Genomic DNA, 26238 nt, shown 5'->3' with positions numbered 1-26238 from the left:
CTCCAACATATAATTTAAATATAATATAATTAAGTAGAATGAAAAATTGTTGTTTAAACACAACACTACAAGAAAAAAATACAATTTCTGATTATGTTTACGTCACATGAAACGCAAAATGTAAAATGAAATTGAGCATAAAATAATTTTGCTCAACCTCATGCATATACAGCAAAATTTTTTTTGATACGTGTAATAATAAACGGAAGAGCAAAAATATTGACATTAAAAGAAAATGATCCACAAATCGTCAGTTTTACATATTTTTTATTAAAGTTGCATAAAAGTAACAAAATTGGGCAAAAACAAGACCTGTTGTTGATATTGCTACATGTGTTTGTTGGTTTGCCTAATTTTTAAAAACTGTACACTCCCCTAACACGTCTAATCTGCATGGTTTAGCTCTTGTATTTAACCTCAATGGTAAAATCGTTTTTTTTCTTTCCCAAACAGTAAAAAAAAAACCAGACTTGTCAATAACAGTCTAAGAAGACATAATAATAATCCAAAACTTGAACTTTAAAAATGAAAATCCACTGAAATTCAGCTGCTGACTGAACTTGCCTGGTGCAATTTTACTGATCGAAAAAGGGAAGAAAAGTAAAAACTAAAAAACAGCAGTCGATCTATCTGGAAACATCATTGAGAAGGCAAAAACAATCACATCTGAATGGATTTTTCTTCAGCTAACAAATCAGTCCAAGGCTTGGCGTTGAGAAGGGTCGCGATCACAATTTATAAACAGACCAGCATTCAAACACATGGTTTATCTGAACAGCATCACTGCATCAAGGCCTACGGCAAATATGAAACACACCTAAAAAATATTGGTTTAAAAAAAAAAACAGAATCTCAAAAAAGGAAAATCCAAGATTCTCCCACAAGATGTAGCTCCACCTGGTAGCACATCTAAAGAAAAAAGCAAAGATGTCTCCTGTTTATTTGGTTTGTGTAACATAAATAATACCTAAGGCAACATCTGTTTGAAAACAGGAAACTCAAGAGCGATGAGGGAGCAGGACAGGAGGATGCATGGAAGAAGGTAGGAGGGGATGGCAAGGAGACGGTGCAGCAGGATAAAGTGGGCCCCCAGTGTGTGTGTGTGTTTGTGTGTGTGTGTGTGTGTGTGTGTGTCTGCTGTAAAAGAGGCAGTGAAGCTCAGACATCCCTGCAAGTGTTCGCAGTCGCTCAAATGCTGCCGCTTCAGGCTCTGATCTGATTGGCCCAGGATCAGAAACAGATGGCCTCATATGAGGGGAGATGATTGGCAGCTGGTGTCGCGCATCTGTGTTTTTGGAGGCAGCGGTTTGCCAACGCGCTTCCGTGACAGAGAGGAGTGGGGCGGACGCTTGGATTTGGAGTGAGGACTCCGTCCTTTTTTTTTTCGGCTGAAGAGGAGACAGATTTTTTTTATTTTATCGTGTGGAGGAAACAAGACGCTGTGAGGAAGCAGCAAAGAGTGCAGATGTGATGGAGGAAAAGGCAGCTTTTGTCCCCGTTTGGACGATCCACGTGTGAGATAAGAAAATAGGAACCAGTCCTACACTAAGAACTAATTTGTCACACACAACAGCAGAATATACAGGGCCCAACAACACTTCACATCATACCAGTTGCTGTACATTAAGTAGCAACAAATATGAAAAGCAACTACAGTACATGTGTGAGTACAGGCTGCACGGCAGTAGCTTCAATGCAGCCTCTTCACTGTACTTCACTGCACATTTCAGGCAAGAAACCAAACCTTTTATTGTGAAAGGAGAAAAAAAAGCTAATTCCAGATGTTTAAAGTTGCATTTGAAGGTCAAATAGTCATTTCCAGGCCTGGACTAAAAATATAACGTAGGAATTATTTTGTGGTCTGAGGTTTGGCTTCTCTTCCCCAAAATGACAGTTTTCAAATGACACACAAACGAAAAAGAAGAAGTCTGTTGATGCTCCGCTGCAGGTTTAAGAGAGGGGGAGGGACTAAAGATCAATCTTAACCATGAAAATACAAACATGGAGTGAGAGCGTGATCCCCTTGTCCTTAAAGTTAACAAAGAAGAAAAGAAAGTTAAAAAAAATCTATTCTTTAATCTTTGTTAGCCTCTGACTGCTCTTTCGCTTGAAATTATGCAGCTGGCTCCCCCTTCAGGCAGATGGAAGGTTGTGCAGGGGAGGAAGAGGAGCGACAAAAGCTGGACGGGATTGAAATGATTTTTATCTGACGGATGTTGCGAATGAAAAGAAGTCCAAACACGACGTACAAAAGAGGCAGAACTGTGACATCTCATGATCTGATGAAGAAAAGATGTTAAAAAAGAAGTGAAGAACTAAAGTGTGGCAGGAAGACGCTAGGTGATGGATGAAGGGGAGCGGGTAAGGAGGGGTCTCCTCATTTCTTCTGAGGCGTGGAGAGCTTCTGCATCCCTCGGATCTTATCCAGCAGCTCTGAGACGAAGTCCTACAGGTAGACCAGGAACAGGAGAGCATGAAGAGATGACGTGAAGGAAGGGTTAAAGATTTTAAATTAAAGATTACTCTACCTCAGTAGGTTTAAAGCAGTCCACCAGTAAATCCTGGAAAACAGAGAAAAAAAGATTCACATTTTTGCTTGTTTTCTTCCTTGTAGAGCTTTTTTATTTTTTCCAGACTCGGGTATCTCACCTTGACCCTGGCTGCCCGCTCCACATCGCTGGGCATGTCCAGCAGCTCGTCCACGTCTATTTCCAGCTCTGGGATGGCCTCCTCCTGCAGAACAGGCAGACAAGGATGAGGAGGCGAGAGGACAATGAGCCAACACAGAACACCTTTCATTTAAATAGTCCCAATCTGAACACTAGAGGGCGGTGGAGATCCATCTCACTGTTAGTCACATGGTCACGAGACTCCATACAAATGCTGCCCTTTAAAAAAAAAAAACCCACCTGGATGGATGAAACTCTGGTTGTCCCGTTAGATCAAGGCCTTTAAAGTCCCCCAAATGCCGCATGAGTGAGTCCTAAGTTTGCTCAAATTACACCAACAAAATCCCTGAACTATCCTTCAAAGTAAAATACCCTACAATATACACCTTTTGGAGAATTAAATCAATTTATCTCCAAGATTAACCTTCAAATGCAAGAGCATTCTGGCTTAACTTATAAATAAATGTGTCTTAATATTCAAATGTATTTCTATACCTACTGTTGTTAGTCTAAATATTAAGCTGCAGTCTTGTTATACAATTTTTCTTTTGACAAAAATGACCTAAAAATGACTAAACGGAGCTTTGTAATTCACATTTAATAGTAATTGACATGTTTTTCTTTTCTCACTCGTGTTGTTTCTACACTTTAAAATACTTTTTCTACTCACATGTCTATAAGTAAGTCTTTTTCTGTTTTTATTGTTACTTTCACGCAGCCTTCATGATTCTACTTCAGTGTTTGGAATTTCAGTAAAGGTTTACTGTATAACTTTAAGTCCCACTTCTCTTTTCATCTGTTGTTAAACCTTTCATGTCCTCTTTTAATTATGACTGTGCCAACAGATCCATGTACGTCTCTGTTTTCATCCTCCGAGCCGGATCAAAACTGTACGACTGGATAGTTCCAATATTGATCACCGCTAACGTTAGGGGTGTGAGGGGCTGGAAGCTAGCCAGAGAGAGTGTAAACGGAGAGCTCTCAGAAAAGGGAAAGGGCCAATGGTCTCAGAGGTGAATTTCTAATGAACGACTGCCGCTCTGCAGGAACTAAGTCCTACAAACAACAATGTTTTATTTTTTGTTTTTTTAATTTTGTCAAAAAACAGCATAAGCATAATTTCAAAGACCACTTTTAGAATCGATCAAAAGTTGATATGAGTGGGTCTTTAAACATGAACATCTACTGTTTTTAACAGTTATCATCTAGTCTGCACAAAAACAAACAACTTTTCCTGATTTATAAAATAAATCAGGAACTCCAAGGCCCAGAGGACTCTTCCTGTTGGTTTTTTAGATGAACTTTAGCACAGAGCTGCAGCACAGCCTCACTTTCTCTTTCCTCCACCTGGCTGGCTGACAAACACACACAAAAGCTCAGTGTGCAACGGCAAAGTGGTGCAACACAAGAGCACCCATCCGCCCGCCTGCACACAAACACTCATTTCCCCCCTCTTTGGCAGCTCAATGGCCAACCCCACACTCATGTCATTCTCCAGGAATCTCAGTTGGAGTCGCCCACACCAGCTGTCCCTGCACCTGCCCGGCTGCCCCCCATCCCTCCTCCGCACAGGCGCGCACGTGGATGGAGGAGGCGCTGAGGCGGGCGTGGCGTGTGTCAGATTAGCCGGGTTTCTGCCGTGTAAACTCAAACGCCAGCGGATGACAGAAAATGAGCATTAAAAAGCCCGGATGATGGGTGGAGGGCAGAAAAGGTGGAGTGTGAGGATCCATCACAGCCTGTGTGTGTGAGATAGACTTAAGGAGACAGACTTACTGTCAAGCAAAGCGTCTCACAGACAGCTTATGGCAGACACCAGATGAGACAGAGGATCAGAACAGGATGTGGCTTCACTTCCATCTTTTATGGAAAAATAAGGACATTTAAAAGCCTAAATGTAATTTGGAGTACAGCACATGCTAAATCTGTGACGGATGAAGAGGAACGCCCAGAGGAAGGAAGCTGAGAGGTTAAGGAGTGGATCTCTGAGAGAGCTGTTGAGTCGAGGGAGCTCAAAGAGGAGAGGGGGAGGCGACGGAGGCGCAGAAAAAAAGGCCGGAAGAAAGGCTTCAGAGAGGAGACAAAGAAAGCATGGAATCACGAGGGAGGATTTCCAAAACAATCTTCCAGACGGACTCTCTGAGTCTGGAGGGCTTTATTGTTGTCTGCAGATGTGGTCTGAACTAAAGCTGCCTTCGCTCCACAGGTCTGGAGGCGGAGCAGGAGTAAAGGAGGAGGAGGAGGAGGAGGGTTTGATATTCCAACATCATTTTGTCTGTTAATATTCAGCTGTTCTTCCTTGAGCGTCAGAAATGAACGAAAAACCGAAGAAAACTTCTGCTTTGGATACAAATTTGTTGCGTGTTCCTTCAGCAACCGAAACACACACACATCCATCGACGCACATAAAACAGGAAAACACACACATGCACATATAGATGCATTAACGCATGCACATGCATGGATGCACACAAATGCATGCATGTACACAAATACACACAATCACATGCATGCACATCCAAACAAGCACACACAAACACATGAGCACACATATGCATGCGAGCAAATGAAAACACACGAAAACATACATACACACACACAAACACACATTTAAACACAAAAATTGAATCGGTTAATTCAAAAAGGGCCCAAGTCCAAGAGGTTTGTTTTTCCAGGAAATGTTTTTAATTGCGTGGCTTAAAGGGAGGCTACACCAAATGATTAATACTTAACCCAGATTTAGCACCAGTTCATAGCTTACTAATGCTATAATATGAAGCACTTCACTAGTAGAATTTCGGAGGACTAGCAAACTAAAGTCTCTGGACTTGGGCCCTTCTTGAATTAAACAGGGGCGCTGCCATATTGGATAACTAGTGCTGCCATCTATGGGATAAAGCTAAACTCATGCAAGAGAGGCCCAACTCCAGGATTTGGGCCCCTCTTGTACTTAATGCATTTTAAATGTCAAGCATAGTCAATACATTACAACAGACTTGGGACTTTTTTGCACATAATCAGATAGCTTTTCCCTTGAAGACCATAGAACATATAATATCTCTATTTTGAAAAATTGTGGACTTGGGCCCCTTTTGAACTCACCGATTTAATTCTAAAAGATATGTTAAATGTGAATTTTCTAATTTAACCATATTTGAGTAAAATAAGCTGAATTTTGACCTGTCCTTATAGTAACTGACACTGTTAATAACGCTGGAATAAAACAGCCTTTTTGATCATATAGTATTGACTTTTTCTTTTTCATTATTATGACTATTTATCTCATTAAGATTTTTTCTTAGAACTTTGGTTTTATTCCTGAAACTCTAACGTCACTCTGACACTTCAGACTTGATTCAGATTTTAAGCGCATATTGAAATTCTCAATCTTTCTTCTTATAATTCCACCTTTTTATTTGGAATCCTTAAATTAGTCCTAAAAATCTGAAACAAATATGAATAAATAAAATCTAAGAATTCAAACTCTTCTCGTTTTTTACAGACCACAGGTTTTTATTCCTGAGAATTTCAACTTAAATCCCACAACTGTCTATTTTTTCATGTCTCAGAATTCAGACTTTTTTATTGCACCTCACACCTGCATGTATATCCAAAACAAAAATGCTGCCTTGAACCTGTTCAGTTTGCAGATTTTAATCATCGGACACGAAAACCTTCACTGCATTTAAACCTGTTGCCAGTAAAACCAGAACTCTGTAGCCGGCACGCTGCCCGCCCGGCTGTAAACATGCGGTTTCTAAATCTAATTACACTCCTTCTGACAAGCTTGCGAATATGATCGGCCCGCCGCCGCCACGCAGCACCAGGCGGGCGCTTCCTGCAGAATGACATGTGACAGTATGAGAGCGCGCTGTGTGAATGCTGAGTGTGTGTGTTTAACACCTGAAGAACATGAGCTCTCCACATAGAAGTGGGTTGGGTCTGTCGTCCAGCGGTAATACTAGAAACCGTTCAACGTGATTATCAGAGAGAAGGAAAAGCTCAAAAAGTGAAAGCCAAGAAGGCATGAAAGCCTGATGACTTACGCAAACGGCTCATGCATCAACTTCTTATCTCTCTGAAATGTTGCATGGAAGAGCAAAAACACGCAAGTAGGTCACGGAAGGCCACCCACAAGGATCAGGGCAAATATCTTCCTGTGACAGCACTCTACGTTTCTGATCCATTTGATAGGATCTGGGTAAAGGGTGTGTGTCGACGCACACAAACGCACACCTCACAACATACCCAGCAAAAAAACACAAACCCAACAAAAGCTGCATGACGGCTCTTCAACAGCCAACTCCTGCTTTCCTGCATCGTCAGAAACTAACTAAGATAAAAATAGCCAAGGCTCCATAGGATGGCTGACGGCCCCCTTTGCAACAAAGCACACAAGCGCTGTTTTGGCTGGGAATCATTACGGGGGGGGGGGGGGGGGGGGGGGGGGGGGGGCAGGAAGTTGGAAGCTAAGGGAGGTAATGGTTAGAGCAGGCAGGATGGAGGAAAGGCATGAAGAAGGAAAGGTAGGCCATGTGGCATCAAACAATGATCTTGACTTTAAACGGCCTGTGTGTGTTCCGCCACGACGCAGAGCCGAGGCCGGCCGGCGCTACAGCTACAACCCCACGACGGCGGAGCTGGCACGGGGACAGAGGCACACCAAGACTGTAATTTGTCACTCTCACTCTGCAGGCATTGTTCAAACCGTTTGTGTATTTCGGTTCCTCATAGGTTGTGATCTACAGCGGGTTCGAAGGTTTTCAAACTCCCATGATGAGTTCGTGTGCAGACCTGTGCTTCGCAGTCAGAGATTAAGCAAGAACGGAAAACACAAAACAAAGCCCCAATCAGATCAACTCTGGTTCTTTCAGTCTTCCTCAAAAGTGAATCACTGAAGACAAACGAGTAATGCTGCCACAGCAACAGCTACTATAGAAATGATAAGAAAGATTATGACTTTTCTGCAGCTATTTAATGTGACAAACTGTGCCTTAATCTGGAATAGGATTATCTAATTAGGGAAGAAAAAACAGAGGACAGATGAAGTCAAAGAGAGAAGCTAGAGAAAATTTCTGGGGCCTCATTTATAAAACTTTGCGTAGGATTTGCGTCAGAAGTGGCGTACGGATGAAACATAGGACGTGCGTACGCAAAGAAATATTCGGATTTATAAAACCGTGCGCACGCACATCCTACGCATCTTTCCCTTAATAAATCACAACCGATTCTAAATGCAGCGCAGCTTTTGCGGCTTCATGACATGCCCATAGTTGCCCATAAATAGTCCGTGAAACGCCCACAAATGAATATTCATTGATTGCGAAACCATGGCAAACACCGAGAGGAAATCAAAAAAACGTATCTTCACTCAATGTGAAGTAGAAGTTATTGATGGCGAGGTGGAAAAGAGGAGAAAAATGTTGTTTGGAGGGCACAGTGTGGGCATTACTAATGCCTAAAAGGCACGTGAGTGGCAGACGGTGGCAGACGCCATAAATGCTGTAGCCTCACAACCATCCGAGGTTGTGAGGGGGGGGGGACCGGAGCGCTAGATGCATGCGCCGGGGGGACCGGAGCGGGGGGGACCGGAGCGCTAGATGCATGCGCCGGGGGGACCGGAGCGCCAGATGCATGCGCCGGGGGGACCGGAGCGCCAGATGCACCGGGTGACACGCGTGGTTCCTCCGAGTGCTCCTCTGTAACGCCGGGCCCAAAAGCCCGCAGAGGTCCAACAGGACGGCTGGAGGAAGTCAGAACCGGCTCATAAGCCACTCGTCCTCGTTTGCCAGCAAGTCTTGTTGCTGTCTAAAGATGCGTTCACTCCGAATTCTTCCATTTGCCACATCTTCTAAGAGTACAAGATCAGCCATTGTGCGTCATTACGCATTGTGATGGGGCATTCTATTTCCATCCATTTAATTACATCTGACAAGCTACAGATGTCGGTAATAATCCATGTGGAAATGGGAAATTGTTCAGCGCAAATGTAATTTCTTGTTGCTTTCTGAATGTTTGAGACATACGCCATACATTGTTTTATCAAAAATAAAACAAACTAAAGGCATATGCATGAATACCATAATTCCATAGCTGATGAAGAAATGTTTTAATATGAAAACAACTTTCCCCAGTGGATAATTAGTACGTCTGTCCGTCCGTCCGCACGCCCGCACCTAATCTGCTCCGCCAGACGGACACATTGACGAGAATATCAGTTTTGTACATTATTTCGTTCTGTTAACTATATTATTTATGAGGATGAATTGCACAACATGCCAATATTGCAGAACATATTTCACTTTTCTTTCTGCAAATATGTGTTCATTTGAATTTCTGTTGTAATTTTCGTTTGATCTTTTTTGTTTGTTTCACTGCTGATCGATCAAATGGGTGTTGGTGTAGGCTGTCAATTTTGAGACTTGCTTTGTGAAGTTTTCATGTTATTTATGAGAGGCAGGATTGTCATTTTCACTTTCACGTGTTTCTTTCATCTGCCGACGGTGTCGCCGTTTCTCATTTCACCCGTTTTTGTGCGTACGCCTGGGTCAGAGCTTGCGTGAAGGACCGCACATTTTCCCGTCAAGTTTGCTTTTTATAAATCTCAACTATTGCGTAGAGAGTGGCGTACGCCTTCTTTTGTGCGTACGCAACGTTTATAAATGAGGCCCCTGGTCATTATTTTACTTCCTGCCACACTGTCAGACCAATGTTCTTCTGTGGGTGAAGGTCTGCTGAGAACAATCTGCTCAGTTCCTCAAGAAGCCAAGCTCTTAGTTTAATGGACTTTTCAACAACAACAAAAAACTACAAATAGGTTAGTTTTATAAAAGTATTTTATCTCCGTAACTTCATTAAATAATGGTGGTGATTTTTAAAAAAATCATTTTTGCTTGCAATTTAAGACTGAAGTAAGATCAAAGGGGGTGTGGCTTTGAGGGATGCGACTATCAAATAAATCATCATCTCTAGAAGGATTTCATCAAGCCCCCCCCCCCCCCCCCCCCCCCATTTTTCTAAATAAGTTGGCGTGTGCTGACACTATACTTGACCAAAACAGCAATAGCAACAACTCAAAAACTGGTTTCAGTATTGTAATTTTCAGAGCACCACATTATAGGGTAACATTAAACTCTGATCATCTTTTGATCTATTCTAAAAATGTTCCCAGTGGTCTTTTAATTTGGATCATCTCCCCAATTTACAGTCGTACACAACCCCAACCTAACATTTCCACTACAACAAAATTGACAAGCGATATAGGAGCTATCAATCCATACAGTTATAAACCAGATGTCCGCTCAGACGAGGAAATCAAATCTGTAGGAATATTGTCATAGATTTTTTTGGCTGCCCCTGATTCACAATGATTTAAATAAATAAAATTCTTAGAAAACACAATTTTAATCTTAATCTTCTTTATCTGCGTCTTCCATCTTGAGCATTTTTTTCTTATTTGTCAAACTTTTCCTTTACTACAATGTATAGCTGGCCCCAAAAAAAGTGATAAAATAGAATTGATCTTTACTAAGAAAAATTAAAGTGGATGAATCAAATACATTTTTGGACTTTATGTTAAAGCAATTTATAACATGCATTTAAAGTTTAAACTGTTTTTTTTGTTAGTTTGCAATAAAAGAATAACATTTTTTATGGACTGGACCACCTTTGTTTAGTTTTACTTTTTTTCAAATCCCCAAAAAACTGGTTGTAAATTGCGTATTTTAAAACCAATTCATTTGAAATGAACCCCTTTTACTGGTAAATCAAACAGATTGTGTGCTTTGTGGAAGCAATGCCCAGCTCTCCTTCAGAGGTTGTGATGTAGTGAATCACATGAATGCCTTTCTAACTGAAAATGTTTTAAAGGATTAGCAGGATTTATAAAAGGGTTCGCTCTTGTTTTACCTTTTCATCCGTTTGCATTAAAAGGAAGAGCTGTGAACAGGCTAGTTGTCTAATGAAATAACCTTCCTCTTGAGCTGGCACTATCACTCTTTCCAGAATAAGCCTGTGGGGGTGTGTGTGTGTGTGTGTGTTGTTGCTGCTCATAGCCTCTAGACCACTTTGCTGCAGGCATGAGATTGCTCATGAGAACGCGGGATAGAAACAGGGAGTCACTGAGAGGTCAGAAGGGGTGCTGGGAAAAGGGGATGCTTTATGTCAGTCATCACCTGCTGCTTTCCATTTCCCCTATACCTCAGTCTGTCAAACACAAACACACACATTTATCAGGAACCTACAGAGCACACAATAACAGACTCACTGCTGCCTGCTTCCCCTGCATTCTCTCTTCTCCCTTATCAGAATTTATTTGGTGTTTAAACGGTTAAACTTTCTACTTCCTGTTTGAGCAACCAAACTTAGAGGATAAAAGAGGAAGGGGCGTGTAATGATGTTGGTGTGTTTATGTATGTTGGACACTTGAAAAGGGCAGACTTGACCAACATTAGCAATACTTTGTCAGTGTAATTAATTTAAGTGGAGACCGGCTGCAGTGAAGCGGACTCACACTTGCAAACATAAATCACAAAACTGCAGGGATCCATAATCAATGCAATGCTCTTAAAACTCCCCAACCACTTGCGTGTGAGCCTTTTGTGCACCTTTGTTTTTTTGTGAGTGTCAAGTTGATTTTCATCTCTATAGCAAGTCTAATCAGCTGGATGGACTTCCTCACAGGAAGAGGATGATGTCCTGTTTTGAATCATAGAACAAAACAAGACCTGCAGGCAGATGAGATGAAGCCACTGCTGTCTAACCAGCTTACGGGCAGGAAAGGGGATAGAAAATGTAATTATTTTAGTCCATCACTTTCTTTTTCCACAAACAAATAAAAACGGTTTTCTTGTTATGTTTTCTTTTACGAAACTGTGCACTGTAAACACCACAACTTCTGTGGACTTCTTGTCTTCTGCATTTTATTGGTAAACTATTTTTGCTGCTCTTCCAGTTCTCACCAATATGTAAAGCACAAACGGGAACCATTGCAAAGGAGGGCCTTCCTCAGTGTGGAGGTGGATGGATATTCAAGGACCCATGTACCCCAAGGACCTGTATCTCCCTACTTTAACACCAAGAGATATTTAAAAACATATTTTTGTTTTCTTTAGATTGTGCTAGTGGCTGAAGTAGACCAAGGTTTACATGTTTGATCCACATCAGAGTTCAGATGAGCTTCCACCCTTACTTAACCAGTTGGAATATCCGAGGACACGAACCCTAGTGAAGACCAAACCTGCCAGTGTGAATGTTCCATTTCTTCTGTGGTTCACTTTTGCACTACGGTCCACTCAGTAGTTTGCATGCATTCACACTGCATCTGAACCACATCGGGGTCCACTTGTCAATGAACCAAAATCCATTTTTAGACGAGGATTTGGTTAATTGGCCCAGACCAGAGTTCAGATAAGCTTGTACTTTTACCAAACCAACTGGACTTTCCAAAGAAACAAAGTCTGGTGTGAATCAAACCATTAGGTGAGAAACGGGGCCCTAAAGTCTGGTTAGTCTTTGCAATCATCATGTACAGCTTCAAAAGAAAAAGTCGTAAAAATAGAGAAGCATACTGTGATATAAAGTACAGACTGACTCAGTCTATCAATACTACAAGCACAATTGTTACCAGATTAATATCATTTCATCAAGTGTTATGTATTCAAATCAGAGCCTAAAAGTGAAATCTGTAACCCAACATATCCTGTTCCCCGTCATGCCTGCTCGCTGCACGGTTGAATGCCCTGCACATCAGTTTGCTTGGGCTGACTGAACGGTTCGGTGCTTTCTGCGTGTTGACTGAACATGTCTGTGCTGTAGCTTCTCCACCCAAACTCTGCGGTGTCCCCTTGGGGGAGAAAAATGCCTCTGGGAACCGGGTGTTGGTGTCGGCTCTGCCTAACCTGCAGCTCTGTAGCCCTGCCGCTCATTGGAACAGTGTTGTGTCACACTATCAAAAAAGAAAGGCAAAAGAAAATCTGACTATATGCCAACATAATTTAGTAATGAGAATAAAACGTAGACATGCTGAATAATAGATTTGGGCCAAATGTCTGAATTGGATCTGAGTAGTGATGTCAAAAGGTTACTACTTTTATTTCACTCAAACTAAAAGCCAATTCAAAGCAGAGGAACACAAAGTGGTCAGATGAAAAGCCTCCCCGATCGATAGGAGTCATCCTATAGGATTCATTACCGCCTTTTTAAATGTATTAATAATCAATTAAGGTTAGTGGCACATTAACCAACAAATATCCCCTAAAAAGATACAGCATTAATAACCTTTAACCTTAACCACATAACCTATAAATGCACCATAACATCTACTTACACAAGTTATCCATCTCTATTACCAGACTATTATTAGTTCATAATGGCGCACATGCAATATTGGAATCAGGCGGCGTCTCAAGAGACTACTTGAGTTTCAGCTCCACTTGAGTGAGCCGTTTAGCTCACGAGACAGTGCAGATACAGAGATGTCAATTTTAAAGATTTCTGAGGTTTTGGATGCCGTGAAGATATTATAAACAAGATTTGGTGCTGGATCTAATTTCTTTTTATTTGTTTATCACAAACTCAAACTTCAGCTCAGTCATTTTTTTTTTTTGTAAAAACCCAAACAGAAAACACACATGGTTCAATACATTAGATTATGATTACAACATTTGTTTTTTATAGTAATACTGTGGTGTGATGATTGATTACACATGGTTAAAAACATGTATTTTGGTAGTGAATGTCTGAGTCATTCTTAGTTTGCCAAAAAATAAATAAAAGCAAGGATATTAGCGTGACAAATCAATGTTTAAAATCCCACTCCAATCATCTTTTGATCTATTTTCAAAGCATTCTCAGTGGCCTTTTAATTATGATTATGTCCTTTTTAACCAAAATCTAAAAACTTGTGTCATTTTCTAGGTCATAGATTCTATAGAGCAGCAGAAGCCTATTGGAAATTCACCTTTAGAAATATGGGCGTGGAACAAAATGGACCAACCCCGCCCCCTTCCCCTCTGCATTACTGTGAGCTCTCTGTTTACACGCTCTCCTGCTGGGTTACAGCCCCTCACAACCCCGACCTAACATTACTGGTTTAAAACAAATGATGAGAAATATTAAGGTACAGTTTTAAGCCAGATACTAGCACAGAGAGGACCTATCATCTACAAGAGGATATATCAGAATGGAGCGGAGCAGGAAGCTTGTGGCCTTAACTTATTTTCTATATAGAAAAAGTATCTCTTTGTGATACACCATTTCTAGTCTGCTCCTGATTAACATTGATTTAAATAAAGAAATACTCAAAAAAGCAGTTTTAAGCTCAAATTTCTGTATGCATGCCCTCCATCGTTAAAAAATGCCACAAGAACATGTTAAAAACACGTCTCGTTAGATTGGGTCTATAAATACATTTAAACAAAGCTCAGTAAATATGAGAATGTTTTCTGAAAAAATAAAAGTACACAGGTGCATTTAAAGCAAATACCTCTTATTAACATAAAAAATGATGTCTGAGTTGTAAAGCTTCTGTTTTGGAGGCAATAAAATGACCCTAAAAAGCTGCAGAACCAAATACCCTATTGGCTGCAGATAGATCACCTCTCAGGAAGCTAAAGCGTGGCTCAATCTGGGTCATGGAAGAGAACAATATTGCCAAGCTGATTGGAAAATCAGCATCAGAATACCAGGAAAACTAGCCTAGCCACGGTTTAGCATTGGCATCCCTGACAGGATCCATATGGACTCAAATACAGAAAACTCTATAGGAAATTCACACAAAATAGAGTAAGAAAGACTCAGATTTCGACTTGCAACTTCTTTTTAAATCAAATCATTAATGTTAATATTTTTTGGGTGGTTTAATTATTTTCTTTGTTTTTGCGGTGGAATCTCTTTAACTTTTGATCTATCAGCAACTACTTGCTTTTTTAAATCATAAACTAAACTTCAAGATCAAGTTAAGGCCCCTTTATTAACTAGTTCTACAAGTTCAACAGGTCAGAGAAGTCAGAGCCAGAGCAATCAGATTGAAATAAGATTACAACCAGATTAGAAAAAGAACCCATCCAAACAAAGATTATTGTAGATTATCATTATGTAGTTGAAAGCGAGTAGAAGTACTGTGAATTCTACTGAGGGGCTTGATATTAACTTGATCATCTGCCGTGTCATTCACCGCACAACTTCCCTCTAAGCTTTGGCAGAGGAACAGGCAGAGTCTCAGTCTTTATTTTAACTGTCTCTATCCACACAGGAACAACTTTCTTTGTTTATTAGATCCTATTTTTATTAGATTAATCCAAACATATTAAATGCAAGGAATATGATCATGTTTTTATACACAGATATTACTATTACAACTTTACTGCACCAAAACCAAAGGAGATAATCTGATCCTCTAGTGATCTAGTATTATTCAGTGTTGTTGACGCAGCGATTGATCCAAACAGATTATTTAAAGCAGATTAACTATGGATTAATAGCTTTTTTTTTGTAACCTAAAAAGGATTAGCCTTTCTGAATACTTCATCAATTCTGTATCCATTTTTCAGCCGTATTATATTTTTTTTTACAAAGAAATGCATAATTTAGACACTTCAAAACATTACTGTGTGCAAAAATAAAAAGTTTCCAATAAAGCTACATTTTAATAGGTATAAGAAAAAAATAAAAAATGGATGAGAAATAAATATTTATGTTTCAGTTAAAAGTATAAATTATCATTGTGACCTCCAAACATCAACAATTCTTTAGTTAACTTGAACTTCACACACTGTTGCATAGATGCATATTTAAACAAGCTCAGGCTGTGACTTTATGATTTAATTCATTGCTCAGTTTGACCATGTGTATAAGACTCCGCCCTCTTTCCTGTTAAGTCATTGCCTTTTTTAAAGTTCTTTAAACATGCCGCCCAAATAGGGTTGTTTCTTCCTCAATACATCCATGTTTGTAGAAACTAGTGGAGCATTTTACCAATTGAGATTTTGCAACGTTTGAAGAAAACATGTTTTTAATATGTATTTCGGGCATTTTTTTCATGATGGAGGATATATATTAAGAAAATTAAGCTTTAAATTGCATTTCGGCGTAATGCAATTACATTTTATATCAAAGGAACTACTATTCTTTTTAAAAATCTTTCTTTGTGCAATGAGTATTTCAGAATAAAGGTTTAGGCTGGAGAAAAGTTTATAAATTGAACTCTAAATCGGCTTTAAAAAGTCAATTAAATTCCAAACCAGTCATTTGCCAATTGCTTATAACTTTTAAGAAATAGTATTTAAACGTATGCCGCTGTTAGTCATAGTCACGCATCATTACAGATGCATGTACACAACAACAAAAATCACACTCAAATAGTATGTTCAGAAATGTTATTGACACAAACAGAAAGGTAGGACGTTTGTTTTCAGTCACTTCACTAAAACAAAGGAGTTTTAAGATCTAAACTCAGTTCAGTCCAAAATGTATCCCTTGATTCTCAGTTTGTTGTGCAACGCTGAAACTTACGACATTTTTACACAGACAACACTTACATTTTACACATTAACAGACAAAAAAAAATCAGCTCATAGATGGAATAAAGCTATGAACTACAATGCTTCAAACACTAATGCACCTCATGGGACGAATCCCTGTAAACCCACTGAAGCTGTAACCGTCTCTTCCACAGGGACACACCGCTCTGAGTCCACACCTATGAACATAACCAGCTGATGCCAGCCCTGGCGCCCGCCGTAACCACGTCTACAAACACACCACCGCTTTGAACAAAGTCTCAACCCGGAGGCTGATGGTTTCTGCAGTAAAAACTCCAGAGATGTGATCCAAACTCAGCCCTGGAGCCAGAGTGGAGCCAAAAAACCTGCGTACATCAACTACATCCCGCTCACTTTGAGAGGGAATCAAAAACAATCCAAGCATCCCACAGGAAAAGTCTAGAACAGGATTCTGCAACCTGAGGCTCCGGTTCCACATGTGGATCTTTCACCCCTCCATCGTGGCTCTTTAAACAAAGAAAAATAAAAAGTATATAATTTTTTGCTTTATTTTATTAGAGTTAAAAAGTAGAGTTCAACTCATTCTCAAACAGTACAGTACGCATCACTTCCTGGCTACAGTATCCACAATTCTCCAACAATCATCGATCTTTCGTCGTTCACCAAATTCGTAACTAATCACCTCGACGGATTTTTGAGCTCTGTACTCCACCAGAATTTATACTCAAGGCTGGACTAAAAAACTTTAAATGGGTTTATAAATATTCCATTTAAGAAAGTTTCATGAGGTAACATTAAACTACAAAAAAAATGTGAATTTTAAAACTTATTTTTTCCTTGTTATTCAAAAGAAATAATCTTTTTATTAGGAAATAACAAAAATTAAAAGCATATTGATTTGAACAGATTTAAGCTACTTGGATAAAAAAAACATTTGCAAAAGAAAAAAACTGTTTTAGTTACCTATTAAATTAAACCAATGAGAAACTTTCAGTTATAAAATAAAATATAACAAAAATATTTAAAAAGCAGTTTTTAGCTAAATAATAAGAAATTGCTTTTAGGAAAACATTTTGACTAACCAATCTTGAATTTTCTAAGTAAAATAAAGTGTATTAATGTTTCAACTTTCTAAACCCCATTTTTTTAATCAGTTTTATTTGTAAAAGTTAAAAAAAATTACGCACCTCTAAAGCTACGTTGACACTACCCTAGGTAATAAACTTTCAAGCGTCCACTTTCAATAAAAAGTTTATGAAAGGGTGCATATATATATGGGTTTCAGGCTTCTGTGTTTAAAACTGTTGTTTTCATGCATAGCTATGCATATTTTTAAGATAGTTTTCGGACTCTACGTACAAAATTTACGTCCACTGCAAATTAAATTAAGGCCGAACTGGTCGAACTGAGACCAATCGGGGACTCAGATTTGGTATTGATGTATAGAAGACGTCCCTTTTGATTTACAGAAGTGCCAACCAACCGTTTAAACTTTAATCATGGAGGAGAAATGAATGATTGCAGTGTGTGCCCGGCTGGAATGCTAAGACATCAAGTCTTTCACAGATCGGAATAGAGCTGTCAAAGGAAAAGCCTGGAACAAGATTCAAGACATTGCACTTTGACTTTTCGCGCCAAGCCTCTTCTAACTATAGATGGCAGACATGCTCTGGTAGTAGAAAAGTAAACAAAGAAGCCCCTCCCTGCTTGTCCAGTGTGAACATCATATGGTAAATACGGATTTTTCAATGTGCGTGACATGCCTGGTGTGAGCGTAGCTTAATGGTTATAAGTTGTGCTGTTATTTTTGCTTTTTTTTGTTAAACATATTGGCTGGTTTTCTCCGTTACTCACACTTCCTATCCCAACAAACATGAACATTCCCCAAAATGACTCGACATCCACTCTATCCACTCAGATTCTCACTCTTTAACTTCCTTCCGAACTCACTTGCGCATTGACCCACACACTCTCTCTCATTTCCTTCCCAAACATGCAGATTTACTAGCGCTGTGGGGGCTGCAGATCAAGCCGAGTCACTGCATGTCAACCAGAAAGACCACAGAGGGATCAACGTGTAACCTATTAACATGTGTATTTTGGTGTGTGTTTTTGTGTGTGTGTGGACGAGGGAGTTACAAAGACACTGGGGTCTTTCACTCATGCTGTGCAACAACCCCTCTTTGTAGTAGCCCTCATTTGAAACAGGACAAACACTGATTGGTATTCAGACCTTTGCAAGTGTGTTTATAAGGAAAAGCTGCACAGTCTGTGATTTTCTCTCACAGATGTTCACCACATTCATGTTAATCGCTCTCGGCTCCAACCACCACTCTTGATACCCATCTGAAGTTTGAAATGCAACAGTCCTAGCTGAACGCGTAAACCTGGTCCTCCAGATCTACCATTTTGCTGATTCAAGGTTGACCGAACACTCTACGCTCAGATCATCGAGAGCAGGTACAGATTTTCTGCACAGTGTTCTTCTACTGTCATAAGCAATGATTCAATTCCAAATTTCAGTTCCAACAAAAATGTACAACTATTACTGAAACTGTGAAGTGAAGCCCTTTTGGCTAACACTACACTTTCTCTTTCTGAGTTCCTTCTAATGTTTCAGCAGAATATTGTGACACGACATGACCATTAACTGATCTAAGTCAGTATTTTCCAACCCTGGTCCTTGGGGAACAGGGTCTTGCATCTTTTCAATCTAACTCTGCTCAAACACACTTGCCTTTGATGACTGTCATTGTCAGGCTTCTCCAGAGACTGATGATGAGGTGAATCAGGTGAGCATAGGCAGGGCAACATGGTAAAAATTAGGCTTGCACAATATACCGCAAATTTATCGTTATCGCAATATCCAGCACTGCAATATGCATATTGCAAAAGACAGTGAAAATCGCAATAAATTGTAAATCTTAAATGTGTAATACAACCTTATGGCAGCTTGAAGCATTTAACGAATCAAATAAATCCCTTTATGCATTTGACCAATCGGATGGACGCCTTCACCTTGTTGACCAATCGGATGGAGGCCTATTATGTTAGATGTTTGTCTCCTATGTCAACGAGGGTCATTTGGAGTATAATTTTTAAACTGTTGCAATTAAATGGGAATGATGTTTTTGTTTATTTTGTTATTTGTTTATATACCGCAAATTATACCGTTATCGCAATATTAATCTTAAATATCGCATATCGCGAGTTTTCCTCATATCGTGCAGCCCTAGTAAAAATGCAGGACAGTTTCCCTCTAGGGCCAGGATTGGGAAACACTTATTAAAGTCCTGTTCTGGGATTAATTTAACCAAAACCAATTCAATACCACCTTAAATACACTGATCCAGCAGAGAACAATTCTTGACTCTTATGCTCCATTCACACCAAACACAGTCCACAAGTCAAATGTGTTGCTTGACGCTTTCCAGAGGGTTTCTAACAATCCTCCTGCTGTATGTTGGAAAGCAACTGCAAACCTTTATTTTATGGCTCATTGGTCTATGTTGGAAGACATGGATGATACTAGGGCTACACGATATTGCAAAGAAAAAATGTAATAAAAAACCACATACTTTTCAGTCATCTGGTTGGTCCGTTTATTTCTTGAAATAAAAAAATTATATATCATGGAAAGAATTAGTATTTAAAAAAACATGTTAAAGAAGGTATAAGATCAAGAGTGGTCATCCTGACATTTTAATGACTGAATAGTAGCAGTTTATTTTTCAGTAGAAGTCTATGGGATTTTGGCTTCCTGGAGCCAGCGGGTACTTCCTGTTTGGTAAATCACTCAGTCAAGTTCTCTTTTACACTCAATGGTGGGAACGTAGCTTGACGATACTTGCGGTGTTGTTGAATGAAGGTTAAACTTCAACAGTTTGTATCAAGTTTCTGTTGAGAATACTAAATGTGCAAGAGGGTTTCTAACTTCTAACAAAGGTCTTCACTAAATGAACTAAAAGTGATTAAAGCACGTGTTAATACACATTTACAAGTCTAACTCTTGAAAGGACTGTTCAGAGGATTTTTTTACTACAATCTGTTCAGCACTACGGGTTATAAAAACACCTCCTTGTCCCCTCCTACTACTTTTCCCTTCTCCTTTTGCCAATCCCCAACCCCCGGTTTTCTCCCCCTCCATTTGTCGCATTCCTCTCCACTATTCCTGCCTCTGCTCTGGCTCATATTCCCTTTTGCTTGAGTGTGTGTGGCCACGTAGGACTTGGAGAGCGTGGAGCTACTGCTTTGGCTCCACTTTGACTAGAGGATGAGGCTGGGAGTGAAAACAAGACTTTACGCAGCAAGAAAGAATGGAAACGCAATGTAATGAAATGTAAGCATTCCAGTTAAAGCCAAGCATATCCATGGAGTTCCCTCTTTCTTCCAGAGTAAACTCAAATCCACGCAACCTCCTCAGCACTAAGACTGAAGCTTAAACAACAACAGAAGTATAGACTACATTTCAAACGCCCAACAAGAATGGCTTCTTTTCTGGTTTGAGGTCCGATTTAGAGCGAGCATGGCCAGGTCTGAAACCAAACGACAAGGCAGGGATTGTGGGATTTGGAGGCTCCAGTGCAGCTGTTCTCATCTCCACCCCCCAACACATACCATCACAGGCTGATCAGATGGCCTCAGGGAGCCTTTATCAGCATCACTAATGTGTTCCCTGTGTTTGCGGAGTGGACTGATGGCAAGCCGTGGGTTTGATTTCCTTTTAACCCTTAGGCTCAATGACTGAAACACTTATAACTGATTTTTATAAAGTTTTACTCCTGCAGCCAACCTCTTTTGGTATGTAAAGCAGTTTGGCATAAGTAGAGATCTAAAGTGGAACTTTCATAAATTTAGTTATGAGTTCATTTATTCAATCATTCATTCATCTTTTAAACTAATTTTGCCCCTTTAGGGGTAACGGGGTTGCCGGAGCCTATCCTGGCCACTCTTGGCCGAAGGTAGGGGACATCCTGGACAGGTCGCCAGTCTGTCGCAGTAATTATGAGTTCTTATTTAAAAAACAAGAAGAAATTTGTTTTAATCCCCCCAAAAACTACAATAAATTACTTTGAAGGAAAATTCATTCATGGATCGATCAATACATTTTGTGTTCTCTCATGTAGTATTTTACAGAGAATAAACAGGCACAGCTAAAAGAAAGATCAATGGTTGGAAATGAAGGAAAATAGGGCAACAAAGGAGCTGACTGTCCAACAGGTTCTCCCAGCATCCTCTCTGCTCCCCGACCTGCTAAAGAGGGATCCAGTTACACTGTTTGGAAGCACATGCCTAACATCTCCGCCTCTGAATGAGTCTGACGCCTCTCCGTGAGTCAATCGACGGTAAATTAATATCCATGTTGTTTAACAGTCGTAGCAGCAACTAAAACGGGGGAACAAAAGGTAGAACTCTGCAACATCACTAGAGAGGAGTAAAGAATGTGAAATTAAATATTATTTGGCCATTATGTGATAGATTTATGGATTGCATTGTGTCAGTGTGTGACCACTGGGAGGACATTTCATGGACTTTTCCCGACCCGGTTTACAGAACTGATCGTCATCGGCACATTCAAGCGAGAGCGGTTTGGCAGATAAGAAATAGAAGCAAAACAATCTGAAAAAAGATGAATATCGGTTATAAAATCTTTGGGGGTTAAGCTCGAGATCGCTCTAATCCCAAACACAAATTTAGGAGTTGCTCTGTCTTCTAGCTGCAGCTCCAGCTCATCACTCAAAACTTTTGGAACTCTGAAGGGTCGACGAATATGCGTTCATCCAATATTGGCAGCCAATCAAAGGAAGAGGATGTTGAAAATCCCCTTAAGGCCGTTTAATCACCTCAGCTGGCGTTTGAAACCCTGAAGCATCATTCATCAGGAGTGATGCTCAACAAAGCCGATAGAGACAAAAGGAGTCGCAGGATAAAGCCAGGATTTATGACATCACAGGATCAGTTAATAGCCTTCTTCTCCTGCGTGATTACCTGGGACATATGCATACTGGCTACTGCGAGTCACTGTTAATAGATTGTGGGCTTCTATTAAGATCATGAGCAAAACCAAGTCTTGCGTAGAAGATCTCCCAGCTCCTTGGGAGCCACGGTTGGTTCTCTACTGTCCTGTCACTCCTGCGAGAAATTCTTCAAACCTGTTAAGTCTCTGCGTTCTCCTCAACAGGAATAGAATGTGGGTCAATGCCAGCTCAGAGGAGTTGACATGAGCTTACCAACTACTGACAGCAGCAGCAACACCACAGTGTGGGCGTTGAGGTCTAGCAGCTCCTGCTGATGGTTTTGAACAGTTATCACCAGAGTCAAGACAAGAGAAAACAGGACCTTCCGGTTTGATCAGACTCCATCAAGTCAGACTCATTAGTATCATCGTAGAAGACTTGGCGCAAACTCAACGTTTGCCGTTCTGATATCAAACAAAGGGATTTCTGCATCAGAACTTTAAGGACCCGCTTAGGGCTGCACGATATGAGGAAAACTTGCGATATGCGATATTAGTGATCAATATTGCGATAACGATAAATTTGCGGTAAATAAACAAATAGAAAAATAAACAAAAACATCATTCCCATTTCATTGCAACAGTTTAAAAATTATACTCCAAATGACCCTCATCGACATGGGGGACAAACGTCAGGGTGGCTAACCCTGGTCCTCAAGAGCCTCAACCCTGTCTGTTTTCCAATTCTCCCTAGACTGCTCGATAATGATAACCAAAATCAGGTGTGTTCAGTCAATCAGGATGTGAAATCACTTGAGTCAGCCAATCAACAGCAAGCTGGTTAAGGAGAGCTGGAAAACAGGCAGGGTTGAGGCTCTTCAGGACCAGGGTTAACATAATAGGCCTCCATCTGATTGGTCAACAATGGGAAGGCGTCCATTTGATTGGTCAAAGCATAAAGGGATTTATTTGATTCGTTAAATGCTTCAAGCTGCTAGAAGATTGTTTTAACACATTTTGGATTTGCGATTTATTGCGATATTCGCCGTCTTTTGCGATATGCATATTGCAGAGCTGGATATTGCGATAACGATAAATTTGCGGTATATTGTGCAGGCCTAGACCCGCTCTAATAAAAATCATGTTTTTGGTGCTTTTAACATGTTCTTGTAACATTTTTCTCATGATGGATGACATACATAAAGAAAATTAAGCTTAAAATTGCATTTCTGAGCTTCTTCTTTTGTTCAAATTGTGGTGAATCAGAAGCAGACAGAAAAGTTGTTTACATTTTTTTTTTTTAAAGACTGTACCAGTGACATAGGTGCTACAGTAAGCAAGCCACAAGCTCCCTGCTCTGCTCCATTCCAATACATCCGGTTGCAGCCAAATCAACCCATATACGTCTTTTTTTCTTCCTTATCCCAGCTGGTATCTGGTTCAAAACTGTACGGCTAGATAGCTCATATGCAGCCACAAGGGGGCCCAAGTCTGGGTCCCAAGGCCGGATAAAAATACAGGGTTGTGTCAAGAAATCTCTGCCAAACCAACTGTGTGAATCAGTGAAACCCTATTGACTGTGGCGACCATTGAAGGGATGGTAAATGGTAAATGGCGCATACTTATATAGCGCTTCTCGACCTGCAATGCCCAAAATGTGCCAAAACAGCAACATTTTTGTTGCACAGCTAATGTTATGTTGAGGATGTCAGCTAGCAGGGGAGAGTGTAAACAGATGGATGATGGGAAGTAGGGACAGGCTTACTCTGCACCAACAGTTCCACCCACAACTCAGGAGTTCTAATAAACTCATGCCGCTCTGCAGAAAATATGTTCTAGAAAACGACACAGGTTTTTCGATTTTGGCTACAAGTGGCATAACCATCAATAAAAGACCACTGGGAGCGCTGGGAGCGTTTTGTAAATACCGTATTTTCCGGACTATAAGTCGCCCTTTTTTTCATAGTTTGGCAAGGGGTGCGACTTATACTCCGCAGCGACTTATATTAGAAATAAATTGAAATAAATACATTGTTTACCCTCCTGTTATGTTCATTTGTGAGTAAAAGAGATGATGTTCCTGGGTCAATTTGATGTATGAGGTATGTTAAGTGTTAAGAGTATGTTAAGTGACTCAGAGAATCAGCAAACCTTTTTTTACAGTAAGATCTTGAAGGCTAACAACATAATATTCTATTTTCCAATGATTTCATATATTCAGAAATGCAATGAAAATGACAACTGTTTCTACAAATACAGGATGAAAACAGAGTATTAGTTGGCTAATGATGCTTCATGAAAGGAATAAATAAATATGAGAAAGAATTACTGTGAAATTATGAGATAAACAATCTGCTATGATTGTGTCATATGAGGTTGTGGAACTTATTAGTTCTTGGTCTCAGATTTTGTCAAGTAAATTTCCCGTCAAAATGCGACTTATAGTCCAGTGCGACTTATCTGTGTTTTTTTCTACTTTATAATACATTTTTGGGCTGGTGCGACTTATACTCCGGTGCGACTTATAGTCCGGAAAATACGGTAGATCAAAAGATGACTGGAGTGGGACTATGACCGCATCTCTCATCTATGAAGGGTATTTTTTTCACATCTAAATGCACAGGTGTGCTTTAAGTCTGTTTTAGCCAATCAGAGCACAGGGGCAGTTCCTGTCAGATTAGGGTATAAAGCAGCATTTGACCTCCATGCAGCTTGAAGTTTAACCACAGCCACACAATAAATGACCCACAAATGTCAGTGTTTTTTCTTGTGTTAAAAGGCCTGATGAGGGGGAGGCATATTATTGAGGCTATAAAAGCAAAGCTAGGCCAGAAGGCCTGTTCTGGACTCCTAACTGCTTTGTGGTGGGCTCCACAGCGGGGCTCTGACGTAGCCTAGCCGGGGACCATGATCAGCCGGCATCATCCGTTCGGTCGGGTTTGGGGGTTTTGTTTGTGGGGGGCGGTCGTTACCTCGCAGTCGTATAGGTCCGTTAGCTGGTCGATAATCCACTCCTCCAGGTTCAGTCTCTTCCGCAGCTCCTTGCGGTCGTATTTGACCGTAACGCGCCCCTGCTTCCGAACGGGTGTCTCCGGTTCCTCGGTGGTGCCGGCCGGCGTCTGGAAATATACCCGGGGTTGAGGGCTCGTCTCCGGGCTAGTTACAGCTGCCATCGTCGCTCAAGTTTAGGATAAAATATTATTTTAAAAGGTAGTGTTTTTGTTTTAGTCTCTTCTTCCCCCCGGTAGGTGTGGAAGTGTTAACGGGGAGGCGTTCAGCAACAAACAAAAAAAATCCCGTTTGATTAATTCGCGACTTAAGGGGAAGAAATAACCCAAACCGCCGGACTTGATGCTTTTGTTGTCCAGAACCGTCAAGAGGAGCCGGGGCAGAACTGTCCACCTCCGTGACACAAAAACCAACCGACGCGTACGTTAAAGCGTAACGTGTAACCGGCTTACCGGGCTATTTACAGCGCGCGAGCTCTGCTTAGGTATATATTTAAAAAAAAAGAGAAGACGGCGGAAGAAAAGCCGGCCTCAACTCTTCTCTGAGTACAAAGAAAAATGTGCCCAAGAGAGAGCTGCGCGCGCGCGTCTGGGCTCGAGCGCATCTGACGTAACTCCACTGAAGAGTTCACCAATTGTTCCATTTCTCCCCACGTGTTAACTTAGAAAATCAAATACCTCACAATAACAATAAAATAAAATGTAAAAAAAAAACCCACACAACTGCAAAGTCTTAAAATTAATCATATAACTGTTTTAGATTAAAAAACAATCGCTTTTAAAAAGAAAACACTGTTGACACTCAACTTTATTGACACAATTTTCATCCAATGCTAGCAAAGGAAAAACCTCACTAGCTTTCAAAGCCTCATTATATGACTCATCACACTTTTTATAACTACTTTTTTAAAACTTCTATACAAATCCAGAAGTTTGTTTTATAGGCCTACTCTGATGAAAATTGTCTTTTTGGTGTTTTTGACACGTTCTTGTGGCATATTTCTTATGATGGATAACATATATCAAGAAAATTAAGATCAAAATTGCTTTTCTGAGTATTTCTTTATTCAAATCTTTGTGAAACAGGAGCAGACAAAAAGCGC

The 26238-nt window shown here is 40.3% G+C and overlaps 1 protein-coding gene across 1 annotated transcript; it reads right to left on the bottom strand.

The window, feature by feature from the left end:
- Nucleotides 1-250: 250 nt before the first annotated feature.
- Nucleotides 251-25777, bottom strand: ppp1r14bb (protein phosphatase 1, regulatory (inhibitor) subunit 14Bb). The gene is made up of 4 exons (XM_004079688.4): nucleotides 25100-25777; nucleotides 2650-2733; nucleotides 2529-2561; nucleotides 251-2446 (listed from the first exon to the last, which is right to left on the bottom strand). The coding sequence occupies exons 1-4, from the start codon at nucleotides 25298-25300 to the stop codon at nucleotides 2378-2380; spliced, it is 387 nt and encodes a 128-aa protein (XP_004079736.1). The 5' UTR covers nucleotides 25301-25777; the 3' UTR covers nucleotides 251-2377.
- Nucleotides 25778-26238: the final 461 nt, after the last annotated feature.

The sequence above is a fragment of the Oryzias latipes genome, chromosome 18 (genome assembly GCF_053564925.1).
Source record: "Oryzias latipes strain Hd-rR chromosome 18, Olatipes_Hd-rR_3.1".
NCBI lineage: Eukaryota > Metazoa > Chordata > Actinopteri > Beloniformes > Adrianichthyidae > Oryzias > Oryzias latipes.
Note: the sequence above shows the minus strand (reverse complement) of the source record. Positions and strands in the feature narration are given on the sequence as shown.